A 20511-nucleotide genomic window follows, 5' to 3' on the forward strand; every position below is an offset into this window, starting at 1 on the left:
CAATGTGGTCTGGAAAACTCTTTCAGTTTTACTCCTTTAACTATTGGTATTGTTCATGAAGCATTATCCAAGTTAGATCCTAGCAAACCGGCTGGCCCAGACAACTTAGAACCTTTCTTTTTAAAGATAGCTGCAGATTTGATTGCTCCACCTCTTACTTCTCTTTTTAAGCTCTCCCTCAGCACAAATGCAATTCCAAAAGTATGGAAGTCTGCTTATGTGTTTCCTTTACTGAAAGGAGGGGCAACTATTTTAAATAACTATAGGCCAATCTCTAAATTGTCAGTTCTGGCTAAGGTGCTCGAACGACTTGTGAGTGAACAAGTAAAGGAGTTTTTATCTATAAATGATATCCTGTCTAAACATCAGTCAGGATTTAGAAAGAAACACAGCACCATCACTGCCACGATGAAAGTGGTAAATGACATTACTAGTATTTTAGATAATAAGCAGAGTTGTGCAGCTCTGTTTATTGACCTTTCCAAAGCGTTTGACACCGTTGATCATAGCATCTTAAAACAGAGGCTACTCAGTATAGGCATATCCAGCCCAGTGGGGTGGTTTGTGAACTACCTCTCTTAAAGGTCCCAATGTGTTCATTTTGATGGACTGTCTTCTGAGTGGTTACACATTTATAATGGTGTACCACAAGGTTCTGTTTTAGGACCACTTTTATTCTCCATATATATTAACAGCGTAGGTGATAATGTGGATGAAGCTACTTTACATTTGTATGCGGATGATACTGTATGTATTGTGCAGGTCCCTCCATTAAAGAGGCTGCTGTTAAATTACAGGCTGTTTTTAACACTATTCAGACTCAGCTCTCTGAATTAAAGCTTCTTTTAAATGTGGATAGAACCAAGGTAATGCTCTTTTCAAAAGCAAAAAAAGACCAGCCTGTTTTAGATATTGTAACTACGCAAGGAACAACACTTGAAGTTGTTGCCTGTTACAAATACCTTGGTATCTGGCTTGATGATCGTCTCACTTTTAAACTTCATGTCAATAACCTGCTAAAAAAACTGAGGGTTAGGCTAGGTTTCTTCTACAGGAACAAGTCCTGTTTCTCGCTTGAGGCCAGGAAAAGGCTAGTCACTGTGACCTTTTTACCTGTGCTGGACTATGGGGATCTGATGTATATGAATGCACCTGCCAATTGCCTGGTCAAGTTAGATGCTGCGTATCACAGTGAACTGAGATTTGTGACAAACTGTAAAGCATTAACCCATCACTGTACCCTGTATGCAAGGGCTGGTTTGCTTTCACTAACTGTACGGAGGCTCAGTCACTGGTACATCTTTATATACAAAGCCATGTTAGGGAAACTTCCATCTTATATCTGCTCCCTGATCTCTCGGAGAATTGTAAGTGGCTACTGCCTGAGATCGAATGCAGTGGTTTTATTAAATGTGCCAACTGCTAGGACTGTCTTAGGGAAGACAGCTTTTAGATGCGCAGCTCCTCTGTCTTGGAATAGTCTGCAAATTAAATGGAAACTGAACAATCTGGTGCCACTAAATATTTGTAAAGCTCGGTTGGATGCTAGTCAATCGGAAGCTATTGGTACCTGCTTATGTGGATAATTATGTAAATGATGCTGTATGATGTCCTTTTGTTGTTCTGTTTATGTTTTTATGTTTCATCCCTTTTTGTCATGACTCCTGTATGTCTCCAACATGGGTCTGATACAATGCGTGCATGCTTTTCAATGAAGTCGACCAATATTGGAAACTTTGCTCTTGTCTTATTGTGTTCATAGTAAGCATATATGCAGTTGTTCTCCACTTGTCCCTACGTTTAAATGGGAGTTTCATGATCACATTTCTCATGTTTGATGTGCTATTAATTTCATCCAAAAACTCAACATCTTCCATTGTGTTGCAACATCCACGAAGAAAGATAGCATAATAATGCAGTGCTTTTCTGTCTTCACTCTTGATGGCATTCCAGTTCAACATTCTGTCCAAACAAGCTGCTGCGATTAGGAGTTGATGTCCATAGTTCTCTATGAGCAGTCTTTTGCTTCCAAAAAGGCCTTTTTAGAATCCATGTATTGGCAACTTGTGACCAAGTCTTTAGCTTGGCCTTCTGTATACTGCTCTAGAAAGAACAGCTAGTCTTTGTAATTGTCAGTTTTATCTTCTATTGTATTTTTCGAACATTTTGATGAATGAAAGGTACTGTAATGGATCTCCTTTTTAAAGATGGGTATTTCTCTGGATGGGAGTAATGTTAAGCTTGCTCATTTCATTAGCATTTCAGTGATTTCGTTTGGTCACTGCATTACTTGAATAAAGTCATTGCTTTCTGTCAGAGTGCTTTGTCTGACCTGGATGGAGTGATGCTGCTGTGCTGATGCTGCTGTCCTTGTTGTGGGCCTTGGTTGTAATACTTGGACATGACCAATAGGGGCTGCATGACTTGAGTTAATTGAATTGGAGTCTATGAAACTCTTTTATTATCCTTCTCCACAGCTTTTCCTTGGTTCTTTCATCCTGGAAATCATCATTGTCACACTGCTCCTCCCCCACACGAGGGTCAAGATCAGAGTCATCATCCTCAGAAGCTTCCAATGTTTTAATTGTGGCTGTTGCAGCATCAATATCAGTTTGAAGCTCAAGCTTTTCCATTTTAGCTCTGATATTGGCTTTCATTGCTTCCAGGTCAGCTTCTTGTTTTTCAAGTGAGTGTTTCTGTGATAAGGCAGCAGTGCGTGATATGAGCGCAGCTCTCTGCCTCTGCCTTTCTTCTTACTGATGAAGCTGTTGAAGATTTATTGCTGCCACTGGAACTTTTACATTTTCTGCTTATCATGCCCACTGCTATTGCTTTGTGTACTTGACATATATGCAGTATATGAGTCATGGTCAGAAGGAGGCACATTCTCAAAGGGGGCAGCTCTAGCTAACCATTTCTTCATCACATCTTGAAACTCTATTTTTGGGAGATACCAGTCAACATGATCACTGTCTTGTTCTTGCTCCCACAGAATTTCTTGCACTGAGTGAGAATTTGAATAACCCCAAGACAACTTTGCATCTCAATGATATTCCCATAATCAATCATGAGTGAATCAATCTAATTGTTTTCCCTTGAGACTTGACCCAATTTCGTTTTCCTTTTTTTTATTAACTGCACCAGCTTAGCTTCTAAAGCCTTTTCTGTAGGTCGTATTGTTCTTTTTGGTCTGACGTCAGCATTTTCCACAGGCACTTCACGTTTGGGTCCATAGGAGTTTCATTCGATTCCACATTTTCCTTTTCAGCCATTGTTATGCTTTATTGTCGTTTAACATCCACGTGTAAATAGCTTTCCTTATTTTAATGTGCTTTGTTATTGTGCGGCTTGGATCTGCGGCAGTAAGTCAGATGGACACAATTATTAAAGCGCATTTCAAGATGCGCTCCTTGAATTTGAAAATGTGTTCCACTTCCAGCATTAGACTATAATGTATTGCAACATCCACAACATGCGGCACAACACTTTTTTCCACAGAAATCCATGTTGTCACAATCCAGAATGTCAATGCGGTCCTTCCGTGTTCACTTTGAAGTGCGTGATTTATAAACTCACGATTCACATCTGCTCGTATCCATTCATTTCCAAGAGTATTTAATTGATTCTATAATATTGTGGCAACCATTTAATTCCACACGGATTTGTCCGTCACGAGAGTTTTTAACAATGTCGTGGCTTCCTTCCTTGTCTTTCCATCAAGCCACTAGACCTTTTAAACAGTGTTATGGAAATCTGAGACCCAACACTGTGGAGAGTACAAGGATTGTTTGTAGTTCTCCCTTTAGCAGCTGTCCACGGCTGTTTCCTAGTAGGAACAGGGGTTGAAGAGGCGCTCTTCCTGGGTGATAACAATGCAGGCCAGCCGGTCGCATCACAGATTTCTGAGCACTGGGTTCTGCCTGTCATCCGTCCTCCCAAATCCCATGAAAATGATTTACTCTTAGGCTTTGCACCCAGAGAGTTCCAGGGAAGACTACCACTTGTAGATTTATTACCCGGTACACAGCCCTCCTGTTCCTTGGAATCCTTGTAGCTGCTAACTAGCTGTGAGTTAGCATACCCTTTTTCATTATTTTGCAACACTGGTAAAGTGGTGTAATTCCCACAACATAGTCCATTCACTTCCACGTTAACTTCCAACCGTTGCATTTTCATTTCCAACACAGCCATCTTCTGTAGAAGTTTGTGGAAGTCATCTGTAGAGAACGGAGGCATTTTGCTACCAACTAGCTTAAGCTAAATAGCATGCAGTAGCCTACCAGGCTTTAGCTGTTGCTAGGTCACACTACTGTAAGACTGAGGTCGTCGTAAAAATGTTGAAATATGGCTGAAATCCTCCGTCTATTTACGAAGATGAACTGTCCCAGTGATAAGTTAATGTCCAAGAGCCGCTACTCGAAAATTTCAGAGAATAAGAATAGGAAAATCAGCATAAAAAGTAAGCCGAGGCAAGAGCAAGCAGAAAAGCGTCTGCACTGTAAGAAAGATAAGGCAGGTTCACAGACATTTAGTTTGACATCTCAAAAATAGACGCACACTCACGCAGACTATCCTATACTCTGAATGACCTGTGTCTATTTTTATTGTATCTTATGTATTTGAAGCTTCAAATAAATAACCAGAAAGAGAACTCTGTCTGATTCACCATTTATTTGTTTTGATCAATTTGACTTGTACTCTCCACAGTGTTGGGTCTCAGATTTCCATAACAACAGACAGTTCTAACTTGTTTATTTCCCTTAAATTACTCACAGTTTGAAGAGCTGCTTGGCCTCCGATCATACTTGTCAACCCTCCCGATTTTCGCGGGAGACTCCTGATGTCATTGCCCTCTCCCGGTTTCCTCCCGGGGTCATATTTCTCCCGCATTTCTCCCGATTTCTGACAAAATCAGATTTACTCAGAACAGTTTCCACTCGGACTTTAATACAGCTACCATTGTTTGGTTTCCATGGTAACACGTCTCCTTAGTAGCGCGCAACTGAAAGTCTGAGAAGGTGAGGCAGATAGTCACAGAACAAGAACCGACAACTCTACTCTCTGCTCACTCCTTTCCAGCCCACACATATGCTCCATCAAGGATGGTGCTTCAGGCCGCAAGACAGTGCACTTACAACTACAATAAGCATATTAATACAGCTCCAGTGATCCACTAGCACCCCACCCCACGGTGGTTTTGAAATGCTCCCGATTTCTGAGGTCTCAAGGTTGCAAGTATGCCTCCGATGGTTTAGATCAGGGGTGGCCAACCTTTTTTGAACCGAGAGCTACTTTTAAAGTTGCCAGTCTGCCGAGATCTACCAGTCCAAATAGAGAGGCGTAGCCATTACTGACAGCCTACTACCAGGTAAATACACACTTCTACTTGTATACAACTGACCTTCGTACGATTAATACTTCATAAAATACTGCAGATCCTTTATCTTTCCTCTTTCTAATCTACACACATACAAGTATTTAACTGAAGTTACACAACAGTGTTGTTGATACAGAGTTGGAGTTTATCCACACGTCACATACTACAGTGGGTAATGTTTTCAAGAAACATTCAACAGTGCTGCCACATATGACCAGTGTTGTGCTAGTTACTGAAAACCAGTAACTAGTTACCATTACTAGTTACTTCATTTAAAAAGTAACTCAGTTACTTTACTGATTACTTACACCAAAAAGTAATGCGTTACTGTGAAAAGTAACGTTTTAGTTACTTAAAAAAAAGGGCTCCCATTATATTAATGCCCTTAGAGCCTTCATTTCAGTACTGTTATTGCATTGGAGAATAATACAATCTGTTGATCAACTTGACATGCATTATATGCAATCTGGATAGCATCGATATTAGCTGGCTTTACATTTTTGTATATTCTTTCTCCAGGTAGTTGGAAAAAGTTTTCCGTTTCATATGCCGTGTGCCGCCCGGACATGCTATCATGCTAACTAGCTCCCTGAAAGCGGGTGACTCCACTGTAGCAATAGCCTGCATGTGTTCTACAACATACCGTGCAATGGCTTTATCGACTTTCCCCTGGCTAGCAGTCCCTTGGTTAAAATCCAGCCGCTGTTGCTTAGGTGCAGATGGAGGTGGAGTGGCGTCGGCTGAGTCTCTGTGGTCTTAGCTACTAGCTTCGTCCCAGCATGTTGTTTTTGCAGATGTTTTAAGAGATTTGAATGACTGGTTTGGGCAGTAGATATGCTCTTTGACCCGCCAGGACATAACTCACATTCAACTAAAACGTTCTTTTCTTTGTGCTCGACAAAAGTGAAATAGTGAGAATATCTCCAGGTGGAGAAACTAGACTTGAGCTCCGCCGCCGCCATGATAGTCTTGTTAGTAAACAACACAAACACGCCCACAGCCCGTCTCCGCATGTGACACAGGAAGTATTTAAGTACATTTACTCAAGTACTGTACTTAAGTACAGTTCTCATCTCTGTTCACCTGGCTGTTGACTATATAAAAAAACTAACGGAGTAACGCACCATGTAGTAACGGTAACTGAGTTACTGAATTTAAAAAGTAATGCGTTAGAGTACTAGTTACTGCCAAAAATAACGGCGTTACAGTAACGCGTTAGTCCCAACACTGCATATGACACAGGAAAAAAGAAAAGACTCTGAACCCTTTCTTTGCCATTATATAAAAATAGTGTTGCTATAAAAGTATAAATCAGGCTTACTAATAAGACAACTCAGATCTGAAGCTACGCAGGAATCTGCTGCCAGAATGCAATAAAAAAGACAAAATTAATAGAATTAAACCCTTTTTTTTGTTGCATTTTAGTAGATTATAAAAATAAATGCCTTTTAAAATAGGATGCAAGCAACACTAGTTTCTTAACCTGAATTGATAATAGACTATAATCAATTTAAACAGAACAGATCTTAATGTTTGCATTCTTATACCATTTTGTACAATAATTATAATGAATAAGTTCAAACAAACTAAAACTTACAGCTGATTAATAACGGTATCTAACTTGAGTTTTTATTGTATCAAAAACCTGTTGAAATGCTACTGTTATTTTTACTGTCCCCCAAAAGTGCGTCGCAGCCTCCATGAATGCTTCTTTCACAACTTCGCCATCTTTGAAAGACGTCATGTGTTTCGCAAGAACGTGACTGACACGATAAGATGCTATGGTAGCAGCCTTGCTCTTGTTGTTGGGCCTGGTGATAATGGACTGCTGTGCATTTAGCTGTCCTCTCAGGCCCCTCCCCTTTTGGGAGCGTAGGGCAGAATTAGGAGGGAATTCCGTCTCGTAGCGTTTGTGCACTGTTTTGAAATGCCGCTCCTAAAAGACCCTTCTTTGATAAAGCCACGCTCGCATTGCAGACGAGACAGATGGACTTTGAATTGGAATAGATACAAAAATAATCATCCTCTCACTCGGAGTGAAAATGATATATTTGGGGCTTTCTTGCTTCTGCCATTGCGGTCTTGTGTGTGTGCGGACTGTCACTCCTGTTGACACGGACAACGTCAGCGAACTAGTGCCCACAAGCCACGCCCCGACACATGGGGTCACGCCAGCCAATCACAAAGCTGTGATGCGTTCAAGTGCATTATTCTGGCACAGGAAGATTATGTTATAGGACATTAACGATACAACTGAATATTGTTCTATTTTTAGACACATCTCGCAATCGACTGGGAATCTCCCCAGTCTCGCGGGGGAGATTGGTTGGGCACCCCTGGTTTAGATGATGTTGCAAAATAAAATAACAAACTTTTGCGCATGCAACAACACAAATAGGCCTTTATAATATTCAAATAAATAAGCAAAACTCAAATAATATAATAAACAACTTAGGTATTCTTTCTTTCTTAATAATGCTTATATAACTTCATAACTTAAAGGGTACTTGTAGGGTTAAAAACTTGTTCCTCTACGGCGTTTCTCAAACAGATTGCCCATCACTGTGGCTTTATCACAGGCGCCGTGGGAATTGTAGTGCTTTATAGTGCGTTGACTACAGACGTCACAATTAGGTGGCCTTTCTTATAAAATCTAAATTCTGGCTCTAACACATATATCATTGAAATCTGTGGAATCTCAGCTTTCATATGATATCTTGTTTGTGTAGATCCAATGAAGTATAAAATATGTCTAAAGTGAGTTATGTGCCAAGTGCGTTAGCACTCTTTCGCTTAGTGCTATTTCAGAGGCTCGGCATTAGACTTGTGTTTTGTTTCGGTAAAATTAGTTTTTTCCCGTTAAGTGGGTATTCATAGTTTGTTAAATGTTAAGAAGCCCTCAGACGCTGTTTCTTGCAAGATGTTGCAGCAGCCCGGGCTAAACAGGTTAAATACCAACCGACTATGTGCTATATGTGAGATTTATGCCATTAATAACTGTGCAATATATACCTGGCTGCTAAATCCTAAGAACTGTTACAGGATCTGTATTTTGTAAATTGTGTAACTTTTTTTATTTTTTATTATATTTTTATTCATAACTCTAACTTCTTCTTTTTTTTTACATTATTACTTTTTAACCTGTTAAGCCACGAGCCTGTTTTTCAGGCCTCAGGTTCGAAAATGACATTCCCAGAACAAATGACTAAACTTCCCTTCTAAAAGGGGTAAATTAATAGTCTTCAATGATAAACCTGTGAGTTGGATGTAGAAAAGTCAGAATCAATATAGAATTTTTTTTATTTGAATGTAAATTCAGATTGAACATAGTAAAAAAATGTAAATGATAGTGTCCGTCCAAAAAAAACACATTACTTCAATCAATGTTTATTTATATAGCCCAATATCACAAATGTTACATTTGTCTCAGTGGTCTTCACAGTGTGTACAGAATATCAGTATGACAATACGACACCCTCTGTCCTTAGACCCTCACATCATACAAGGAAAAACTTCAGAAGAAAACCCAGTTTAAAGGGAAAAATGGGAGAAACCTCAGGGAGAGCAACAGAGGAGGGATCCCTCTCCCAGGATGGACAGACGTGCAATAGATGCCGTGTGTAAATTGAAAAGATAATACATTTGCAACATAGGTAGTCCAAATGTTTGGAAATGCATGTGTGTATAATAGGAAGATGAATCCACGAGGATATCCATCCAGGACCGATGATCCAGGACCACAGCCACGACTTGCGATCCAGCGCTCGCGATCCAGGACACAGGACCGCAGGATAATCCATGACTCCGGATCCCAGCGAATATAGACACCAAAAAGAAAGACATTTGGGGAAGCTGGGTTAATCGGAACATGAGAGTACACAGGTATAGACAGAGAGAAGGAAGAAGTAAGATGTCCCCCGACAAACTAAGCCTATATCAGCAAAACTAGGGGCTGAATCTAATCAGCCCTAACTATAAGCTTTATCAAAAAGGAAGGTCTTAAGCGCACTCTTAAAAACGGATAGGGTGTCTGCCGCCCGAACACAAACTGGAAGCTGATTCCACAAATGTGGAGCTTGATAAGAAAAGGCTCTGGCTCCCATTGTACTTTTAGAGATTCTAGGAACAACCAACAACCCTGCATTCTTGGAACGCAATGCCCTAGTAGGACAGTAGGGTATAATGAGTTTTTTAAGGTAAGATGGCGCCTGCCCATTAAGGGCTTTGTAGGCGAGAAGAAGAATTTTAAATTATATCCTGTGTTATATAGGAGCCAGTGTAAGGCAGCCAGAACAGGAGTAATGAGGTCCCTTTTCCTAACTCTGGTTAGTACACGAGCCGCAGCATTTTGAATCAGCTGAAGCGACTTGACTGCTTTCTTGGTACTCCCTGATAATAAAGAGTTACAATAATCCAGCCTAGAAGTAACAAATGCATGGACTAGTTTCTCTGCATCGTTTTGAGGCAAGATATGCCTGATTTTTGCAATGTTACGTAGATGGAAGTAGGCGGTCCTTGAAATTGATTTTATGTGGGCGTTAAAGGATCAATCCTGATCAAATATAACACCAAGATTCCTTACAGTCTCACTGGAGGCCAAATTAATGCCATCCATAGTTAGTATATCTTTAGATAACTTGTTTCGTAGATTCTTCGGGCCAAGTACAATAACTTCAGTTTTGGTCGTGTTTAACATCAAAAAGTTTAAGGTCATCCACGTTTTTAAGTCCTTAAGGCAGTCTTGAATTGTATTTAGATGATTAATTTCATCAGGCTTGATTGATAAGTATAGTTGAGTATCATCCGCATAACAATGAAAGTTTACAGAATGATTCCTTATAATATTGCCCAACGGAAGCATATACAATGTGAACAAAATAGGTCTGAGCCCTGTGGCACTCCATGGCTAACTTTGGTTTGCGTGGAAGATTCATCGTTAACACGTACAAACTGAGAGCGTTCAGATAGATAGGACCTAGACCAGCCTAAAGCAGTTCCCTGTATGCCAACTAAGTGCTCTAGTCTTTGCAATAGGATATCATGGTCGATAGTATCAAATGCAGCACTGAGATCGAGCAAAACAAGAATAGAGACAAGTCCCTTGTCTGAGGCTATTAGAATGTCATTTGTGACTTTAACCAGAGCTGTCTCTGTGCTATGATGTGTTCTAAAGCCAGACTGAAAATCTTCAAATAAATCATTGTTTTTTAAGTAATCACACAGCTGTTTTGCGACCGCTTTCTCAAGAATCTTTGAGAGGAACGGAAGATTAGAAATAGGTCTATAGTTGGCTAAAACATCTGGATCGAGGTCGTGCTTTTTAAGAAGCGGTTTTATCACTGCTACTTTGAATGATTGTGGAACATAGCCTGATAATAAAGACATATTCATAATATTTAATAAAGAAGTGCTAATTAATGGAAAAACTTCCTTCAACAGCTTAGTTGGAATTGGGTCTAACATGCACGTTGATGGTTTAGAAGAGAGAATCATTGTAATTGTTCAAGGTTTATGGCTGAAAAGCATTCTAGTTTACTATCTAGTGTAATATTAGAACTTACGTTTCCGGGAGCTGTTGATAACACTATACTGGTCAAAGGGAAGAGGTCATTAATTTTGTTTCTAAGAGTAACAATTTTATCGTTAAAAAAGCACATAAAATCAAATACTACTGAGTGCTATGGGAATAGAAGGCTCAATGGAGCTGTGGCTCTCTGTCAGCCTGGCTACAGTGCTGAAAAGAAATCTTGCATTATTCTTATTCTCATCTATTAATGAAGAGTAGTAGGCTGCTCTCGCTTTACGCAGTGCTTTCTTATATTCATTGAGAGTAATATGCCAAATTAAACGAGATTCTTCAAGTTTAGTGGAACGCCATATCCTTTCAAGTTGTCTAGACTTTTGCTTTATTTTGCGTATTTTACTTATAGTGACAACCACCCTTGAATGATTGGATCAGAGACTAAAAACTTTGGAAATCCAAACTATAACATATAAGTACCCTGTATCAAGATTGATGCAAAGCAAGTGACATTTTACCTTTTTAGAGAGGTTTAGCAACAAAAAAACACTTCTGGGGTCATTTGGGTGGATTTTCCATATCTCCGGCCCCCCTCGGTCCATGTTGATGATTGACACCTCTTTTGAACCGTGAGAGCCAATATATTCGAGGGGAAGTCCCTAAAATCCAGAATGCCAAAAACCGGAAGCTGTCATACACTCTCGTAGCTCTCATTAGCAGCTAATATGAAAACTCTGTTATTGACATAAATATGGTGATGGAATATCAGTAATCATTTCAAAGTGACACAGACACATTGGATTAACCTTCAGCAGCGTTTTTATCCTTTTAATGCCATTGATCACAACTTTTGATCAGAAACCGCAAAAGGTAAGACATATTTCCCGTGTTTGCTCCGTAAAGCTACGTGGTGTGATGTCTGGGTTTGCTTCCCCTGGCGCAAATTTTGATCGCTCACTGATGATACTTATATTTCTAGAATCTATGGAATCTCAGCTTGCTTGCCGATATCTTGTTTGTGCAGATTCGATAAGTAATGAGGGTATTTTAGCGTGAGTTCTAAGCTAAGTGCGTTAGCATTTTTTCGCTCAGGGCTAATTCAGAGCCTTTATTATTACCCTTGTTTCATTGAGTTAAACATTGTTAATATTGTCTGATAGCTGAGTTTCTTCCCGTTAAGTGGGTATGACACATTCATAGTTTGTTAAAGGTCCCATGTCATGGCCATTTCTACTGATCATAATTCCATTGTTGAGGTCTACCAGAATAGATTTACATTGTGCAATTTTCCAAACTCACATTGGTTTTTCATACAGCATCTCTGTATGGTATGTGTATTCACTCTCTGTCCTACACGGCTTGTTGGAGCTCCTGCCCCCCCCCTCCCTGTGAGCCCACTGTGCTCTGATTGGTCAGCTCGCCAACTCTGTTCTGTAGACCACCGTTACAACGGAACATCAGTGATTATGAGTTACAATGGCATTTTTTAGCAACCAGAAAATGACACCAGTAATGACAAAAAGATGAGAATTCTGCATGGAGTCTGGGTGCCGTGTTGGCAGGACGTTGCGAGGCTCGCTGCTGCTCACACACAGACTCACACACAGACTCACAGCCTCGCTGCGTCCCGCCGTCACCGCGGAGCTGAAGCTGAGAAAAGATGGAGTTTGTGTGTGTGTGAGGATTTCCGTGGATTAGTCAATTTGGACCAATCCGCGGACTTAAACTAACGGCTCCGCGGACGTAGCGTACCGGCTCCGGATTGGTCCATTTGGGTCGTCGTTACGTAACCTGGCATTCTGGGGCAGCATAGACAGGCCTTTTATGTGTTAGAGTTTTACTCGCTACAGGGTGTACTTTGAGGGTTTGTGACTCTGCAGACCGTTTACATGCATAAAAGCTACATAACACACAAGGGGATGGGTAATGACCAGAAAAGCATGACATGGGACCTTTAAATGTTAAGAAGCCCTCGGACGCTGTTTCTTGCAAGATGTTGCATTTTGCCCCAACGGAAATTTTATTGCAGTATCATTACTTTTACTTATGAAGGTGCTGTACATTTTTCTGTTGATACTTGCATCCTTTTACTTAAATAAGGTTTGAATGCAAGATTTTCATTTGTAATGGAGTATTTTCATTCTATAGATGTAGTGTGTCTGTGAACGATGCCAAATACAATTCCTTGTTTACATTGCAGCTAGTGCTAAACTGGAAGTGGAAAAGGGCTGAGCTACATAAGGTGAATTGAGCCAACAAAAAAACACAATAGGTGGGACTAAGAAAGATAATATGAAAGTATAAAAACAAAGGCATTAATTAGGACTGCAAAATGTCTCCCATTGTAATGGCGATTAGATTTTTAGATGCCAACTAGGGCTGAACGATTAATCGATTTTAAATCGAAATCGCGATTCGAGATGATGCGATTATCAAATCGCAAAGCCTGCGATTTTTTGTAACTTTTTTTTACATTTTTTTGTTTTCTTCTTGTGTGTCAGTCATCCACACCAATCAGAAGTGCTGTGCTACACATGTACCAGCCATTGTTAATCAATCAGAAGTGGCCCATGATCCAATCACCTGCCAAGTGCTTTTGAAAGTGCCTGCCCTTTCCAAATGGCTTCCAATGGAGCTTTCCTAGATAGTTTGGTGAAACAAACCATCTGAATCAGGTTAGTGATGCTCCATCACATGTTCTACATCTAAAGGGTGAATCTTTAACTGAAGCTTGACTTTAAAGCAACCCAACGGAAGTTTCATGTAAGTTTAGTTCTTTCACTCGTAGCTCGGGCTGCGGGGGTGCTAGAGACAGGAGTATGTTGATACGACCTTCCTAGCCGGAGTTATGGCCGCATTTTACAATAAACTTCCGTTGGGTCGCTTAAAAATAAATATCGCAAATCGCAATATTTGTCAGAAAAATCACAATTAGATTTTTTCCCAAAATCATGCAGCCCTAATGCCAACACTTTTACTGTGTGCTTCCTGTTTGTTGTAGATGTCCAGCTGCTGGTGGTGGTTAAAGAAGAGGTTCTCCCTAACCAGCAGGAGTGGAGCACCAGTCTGATCCAGGAGGACCCAGAGCCCACCCCACACATTAAGCAGGAACAGGAGGAACACAGGATCAGTCAGGAGGGAGAGCAGCTTAAGGAGCTGGAGGATGCTGATATCACCAAGTCCACTTTCACTCCTGACCCTGTGAAGAGTGAAGATGATAAAGAAAAACCTCTGTCCTCACAGCCTCATAAAAGACAAACTGAACACATTGAAACAGAAGCTGATGGAGATGACTGTCGAGGACCAGAACCAGCCAGGAACTCAGATCCAGAGAGCAGTTTACAACCAAAGACTGAGGACGACACTGGAGACTCTTATGAACCTGACACTGGAGACTCTTCTGAACCTCACGCTGAACACAGTGCTGATTGGAAGGGGACCAGAGAAGCTGCGTCAGGCTCCAACTCACTAAAAAATAGACAAGAGTCTGTCAGTGATTCAAGCCGTAGTGCTGTAAAGAAACAATTTGGCTGCTCTGTGTGTACGAAATCTTTTACAAATACAAGAGATGTAAATCAACACATGAGAATCCACACAGGAGAGAAACCCTTTAGCTGCTCAGTTTGTGAGAAAGCTTTTTCACGGAGTGGACATTTAAAGCGACACATGAAAGTCCACACAGGAGAGAAACCCTTTAGCTGCTCAGTTTGTACCAAATATTTTGCATTGAGTGAAAATTTAAAAAAACACATGATAATCCACACAGGAGTGAAACCAATCAGAAGCTCAGTCTGTAAGCAATCTTTTTTACTGAGTGGAAGTTTAAAGGAACACACGAAAACACACACAGGAGAGAAAGCCTTTAGCTGCTCATTTTGTACCAAATCTTTTGCATTTAATGGCAGTTTTAAAAAACACATGAGAGTCCACACAGGAGAGAAACCATACAGATGCTCAGTGTGTAAGAAAACTTGTTCACAGAGTTCAAATTTAAAGAAACACATGAGAATCCACACAGGAGAGAAACCATACAGATGCTCGGTCTGTGAGAAAGCTTTTTCACAGAGTGGAAGTTTAAAGGCACACATGAGAATCCACACAGGAGAGAAACCATACAGATGCAATGTTTGTGACAAAATATTTAAATGGCGTTGTGATTTCAAAAGACACAAGTGTGTTGGTCATCAGTCCTCACAGCTTAATGATATTCAAACTGAGGATAATGGAGAGGCAGAGCCTCCAATCAGCAGTTCAGCTGAACACATGGAAACAGAAGCTAATGGAGAGGACAATGAATAAGTCATATGACTGTTATACATGAGAAAAATCTGTCTGACTGGATTAACATTGTTGCACAACATTCATATAAGACTTAAATGAACTCCATCTTTATCAACATAGGTGGACAATATGTTTAATGTTTTTGTCACACTAATTTTCTGATTTATACGTTAACCTCTTAAGCCCTGAGCCTGTTTTTCAGGTTTCAGGCTCGAAAATGCCACTAACACAACAAAGACTATATCTTCACTTCTAAAAGGGGTAAATTAATAATCCTTTCTCTCAAAGCAAGGTTGCATCTGTGAGTTGGATGTAGAAGTGTCAGAATCAATATAGATGTTTTTATTTTAAAGTAAATTCAGATGGAACATAGTAAAAACATGTACATTCTAATGTCCGCCTAAAAACAAACCATTACTTATGGTGAAAACCACCCTTGAAAGAAGGGTTAGTAGACTAAAAGCTTTAGGAATCCAAACTATAACATATAAGTACCCTGTATCAAGATTGATGCAAAACAAGTGAAATTTGACCTTTTCAGAGAGGTTTAGAGTCCAGGCGGACTCTGGGTAATTTGGAAACTGTCAGTTCCATTTGACCTTTTTCACTGGAAAAATCATTTTATTATTTAAATTATCACTATAGGTATTCATTCCATCCAAATACAACTGTTGTGAAAAATAAATAAAAATCATACTCTGTTATCTGCTGTCCGCTCTGTGCTCTCTGGGTCCTGCAATTCTTGCTTCCTTACATAGTAAACACTGCGTAGAGTCTGCTCTATGCTGGCTGGCATTCTTTATACTTTACGCAGGACCACATCTCTGGAACCCATTGATCGATTTGGGTGATTTACACCTTTTTCTTAACCATTATATCTAATAGAATCGATGGGCAGTTCCCAATTCCACGTAAACATTACCATTGCGGACGTAATAGAGAAGCAAACGAAGCATATCTGAAAGTACAAGCCTGAACGGCAAACACTTTATACTCAGTATATTGCCATAAATATGATGATGGATTATCAGTAAATGTCTACATGACACAAAGACATTGGATCAAAGGTGGAGTAGGTAAGTTTGAGAAACCGGCTCGAGATACACTTTTTGTTATATTCCATGGAATGCTCTTAACATCCCGATAGAAAGGAAGTGCCAGGTCCCTCTGTGCTTCATTGTCAAAAGGAACTGTTTCAGGGAGTGGCACGACCGAAATACTGGAACATTCAGGTAGGTATAAAGTTCAGGTAGGTATAACATTTTGTGTTTATTTAAAAAAAAAATACTTGTTTTTATATACCTAGTGTGATTTTATTGTATAGTGTGTTGGTAAAATATTTGTTGTTTTTACAAACCTACAGTGTGGTTTTATTGTATAGTACGTTGGTAAAATGTTTGTTTTTACATGACTATAGTGTGTTGGTAAAATGTTTGAAATAAATCTGCCCCAGTTGGAGTCAAATGTTACCTATGTTTCCGGTTGTTTTTATTGTGCAAGTACACCTACACACAATGACCTACAGTGTAGTTTTATTGTATAGTGCGTTGGTACAGTTACATACACACACAGCTACACTTACACATACACACCTACACGTACCCACACAGCTACACTTAGATACCCACACAGCTACACTTAGATACACACACACACACAAATATTTGTCTTTTAAGAAAAAAATTGTATTTATTTTTTGGGTGGAATGAATACCTATAGTGATGATTCAATATAATACAATAATTGTTATAGTCTGGTACCTGAAAAAGGTCAAATGGCACTGATGGAACCAAATGTGCCCAAAGCTTATTCCACCTGGACTTTATTTACATAAACCTCTCTAAAAAGGTCAAATGTCACTTGTTTTGCCTCAATCTTGATACAGGGTACTTATTATATGTTATACTTTGGATTCCTAAAGCTTTTAGGCTACTAACCCATCATTCAAGGTTGGTCTTCACTATAAGTAATGGGTTTTCTTTAGGCGGAGACAGGAATTTACATTTTTTTGCTATGTTCCATCTAAATTTACTCTGACACAGAAACATCTATATTGATTCTGACACTTGTACATCCAACTCACAGATGTAACCTTGCTTTGACAACAACAATTATTCATATAAACCTTTTAGAAGTGAAGTTATAGTCATTTGTTCTGGGAATGTCATTTTCGAGCCTGAAACCTGAAAAACAGGCTCGGGGTTTAACAAGGCAAGGCAAGTTTATTTATAGAGCACTTTTCAACGCAAGGCAATTCAAAGTGCTTTACAAAAAAAAAAAAAAATTAAAGACATTAAGCATTAAAAAAGAAAAGCTAATCAAATAAACATTAAGAAAAAAATACATGGATAAAAGTTACAGTGCAGTCTAAAATATAAATAGTTCAATTAAACATTACAAGAAAAAGTACATGGATAAAAGTTACAGTGCAGTTTAACAGGTTAATCTTGCTTATTTTCTTGGAATATTACCCTCCTCCCTTTCTACAATCTACGAATCTAAGAATCTACAATGGCTCTAAACCACTGCTGATAATAGACAACCCTTAGTCTTGTGTCAGTGGAATGTATGAATAAATACATATTAAATATGGAGCCTGAGGTTTACAAAAACACAGCTCTTAACGTTAAATAGGATACACTGCCTTCAAACACATTTTGAATTGAATCAAGCTAATATCCTTTTCAGCTAAATCCCATCTCAGTGTACTCAGCTGACCGTAATCCCTTGCGTTGTACCACCATCAAATCTATCGCTACATATTTGGAACAAGGACCCTTAGTCATGAATATAATTGGTTTGATTGCCAGGCAAATTATTCTAAACATATTTTCCAAATTATGTTTTGTCTCCACAGTTTGGTTGGACTCATGTGACTGCTGATCATGGTGACTCAGTCTCACCTCATCATTCACAACTTGTTAGAGGGATGATCTGGTAAATAAATAGTCCTTTCATCTTCACATAGATAAAGCTTCACCTTACTCGTTTCTTAATTTGCTGTCTCTTGTTTTACAAAACCTGTTTTCTCTAAATCTCTTATTTATGAGTCTCATGTTAACTCTTCTCTTCTCTCAGGTGTGATCTGTAACGACATTATGGCCTACATGTTTGGTTTCTTCTCGAGCACACCCCTCTCATCAAGGTTGGTTGCCTATTATTGTTTTTCCTATTATGAAAAACTGTTAATGCCAGCAACAGATCCAGTCCAGCCTGTGTTTCATCAATAAAACTCACGTGTTTCTAGTAAATGGAGGGTACGGAGAATGTGGTGCAGTGGATCATTTTAGGTATTTCTCCATAACATTAGTTCCTTCTCCTTGTTCTTTTTTACTTATTGTTAGTCAGTGTTTTATTGACACATTTCATGGACACTTTGAAAGTGTTGTTTGGTACATGGTGATGTATTAACCTGCTATCGACACATTCACTGTCTTCTGTAGCTTTCCCCTAAGAAGACATGGGAGGGATTAATCGGTGGATTGTTCTCCACCATAGTGTTTGGCATCATGGTAAGAGTTATAGAGAATCCTTAGTTTTTTTGTTTTTGGACGTGTTTTTCTATCTTAAGATAGTTTAGTTAGATAATGCAGCACACATGCCAATCTCGCTATATCAATTAAAATTACACTTTTTTTAGTATGCCTGTGAATTGTATGTGCTCCAGATTATAATTAGATCCTAGTTGGCACATGTTACAGCTTTTCTACAAACTTCATTAATATCGGCAGACAGAAAAAATGAGCCTACAATCCTAACATCCTGGCTGTTTCACTGAGATGTGCAACATCTAATTAAAGCTTGAATTAGCTCTGAATTATTAAACAGTCTACTTGTTGCAGATTTTCTTGCCCTTATGTCTGTCATTTGACCGTGAAACAATATTTAATATTGAAACCTTGCAGCGGAAACCTTGCAGCGGAAACCTTGCAGCGGCGGATAAACTGTGGCTCGCTTACACTAATTGCACCGCATTAGCGCATAATAGCTTCAGATGAGGAGGTGAGGCCCCCTCATAACTGCATGAACCCGTATGGCACAATACAACTCAGTACATTTTTTGTAATTGTTATACCGTTTTTAGTAGAATTGTATAAATTGGAAGGCTAACAAGGTAGTCAGCTCGTCGGTGATTTGCATTCCATGCGTGGTGAACTGCGTGTTAGAAAATATGAGATCTCAGACTGGCTTACCTGTACGTCAATCAAGTGGCAAATGCCATGGATGATAGGCTAACTTAATTTTTTTTTTTAAATCTTTTTTTTCTGTGTGTGTGTCGGCAGCTGTGCCACATGTGACCTGATTGCTAATTCAAGATGTTTTTGAGGACCCTTTGATATGCATACCAGTGGCAAATGTTTGCTTCATTTGGTGGTTCAAATATAAAATTCTCTAATGTTGAGTTCATTTTGTTTGTTTTCTTAAGGGAAGAGACCCAGTGTAAAAATGTCCCTATGATGTCCGTATGACTTTTTGTTGATCTGATAAAGAAGGAAAAAGCAGTTTTGGCTGTGCTTCAAACTTCAAAAAAGGCCAATACTTGTACAAAGTCATATTTCTAAGTTCATCAACAAATAGTCATCGTCAAAACATCTTTCTGGGTTATTTCTGGCTGAACAAACATCTGTATTCAGTGGCATGGGTCCAACTCTTGGTCTGGATACAGAGAGAAAGGCTCTTATATGTCACCCATAACTATCCAATCACAGTTGTCTAGGTTCTTGTCTCCAATGTCATGTCTGTGCAGATTCATCCTTTCATTTCGATCAATCAGAAAATATATCATTTATCCTCGTCAGTGCAAAGCCCAATGAAGTACCTCACGTGTAAATGTAACCCTGGCTATCAATTTTATTGGGTTCTGTCCTCAGAAAAAGCGGTATCTTTTTAAACAATTTACTCACTTTTTTGTAACAACATTTGCTTGATTATGGCAATCAATTTCTAAAAGAGATAATGAATGTATAGTCTCTTCCTTTCCACCTTTTCCACTGTCACTCCATCCTTTCATTTAATGTCATTTCATGTCTTAACATGATTTATTTATTCACTGTGAGAAATCTTTTCAAAGGGACTATATTGTACATTTAAGAAGATGTTTAGAAACGGTGTTCTTCAGTATTTTTGGTTATAGGAGAAATGGAGATAGCAGCGAAGTATTTTTCTGTCTTTTCGTGTTGCTGTGACTTCAGTGCAGTTGGGTGTTTTTTAGGCTGTTCCACCGTAACTGTAACTAAAGCATTGTCTCCAGAAATGATATGTTTAGGACTGGTGTCTCAGCATTTATAGATATGTTCTATTTCTATTTTTAAGGTCATATCCCTGCAGCTCT

The 20511-nt window shown here is 39.3% G+C and overlaps 1 protein-coding gene and 1 pseudogene across 1 annotated transcript in view; both read left to right on the forward strand.

Annotated features, from left to right (window-relative positions):
- The window catches only part of LOC117452247 (zinc finger protein 3-like), a 55877-nt gene extending 40048 nt beyond the window's left edge, over positions 1–15829 (forward strand). The window contains exon 2 of the mRNA XM_034090756.2: positions 13900–15829. Coding sequence (XP_033946647.2) covers positions 13900–15197 — 1298 coding nt within the window. The 3' untranslated portion in view covers positions 15198–15829. The remainder of the gene's footprint in view (positions 1–13899) is intronic.
- Positions 15830–17768: 1939 nt separating this feature from the next.
- Positions 17769–20511, forward strand: part of LOC117452653 (phosphatidate cytidylyltransferase 2-like) — a 148450-nt pseudogene continuing 145707 nt past the window's right edge.

The sequence above is a fragment of the Pseudochaenichthys georgianus genome, chromosome 9 (genome assembly GCF_902827115.2).
Source record: "Pseudochaenichthys georgianus chromosome 9, fPseGeo1.2, whole genome shotgun sequence".
Taxonomy (NCBI): Eukaryota; Metazoa; Chordata; class Actinopteri; order Perciformes; family Channichthyidae; genus Pseudochaenichthys; species Pseudochaenichthys georgianus.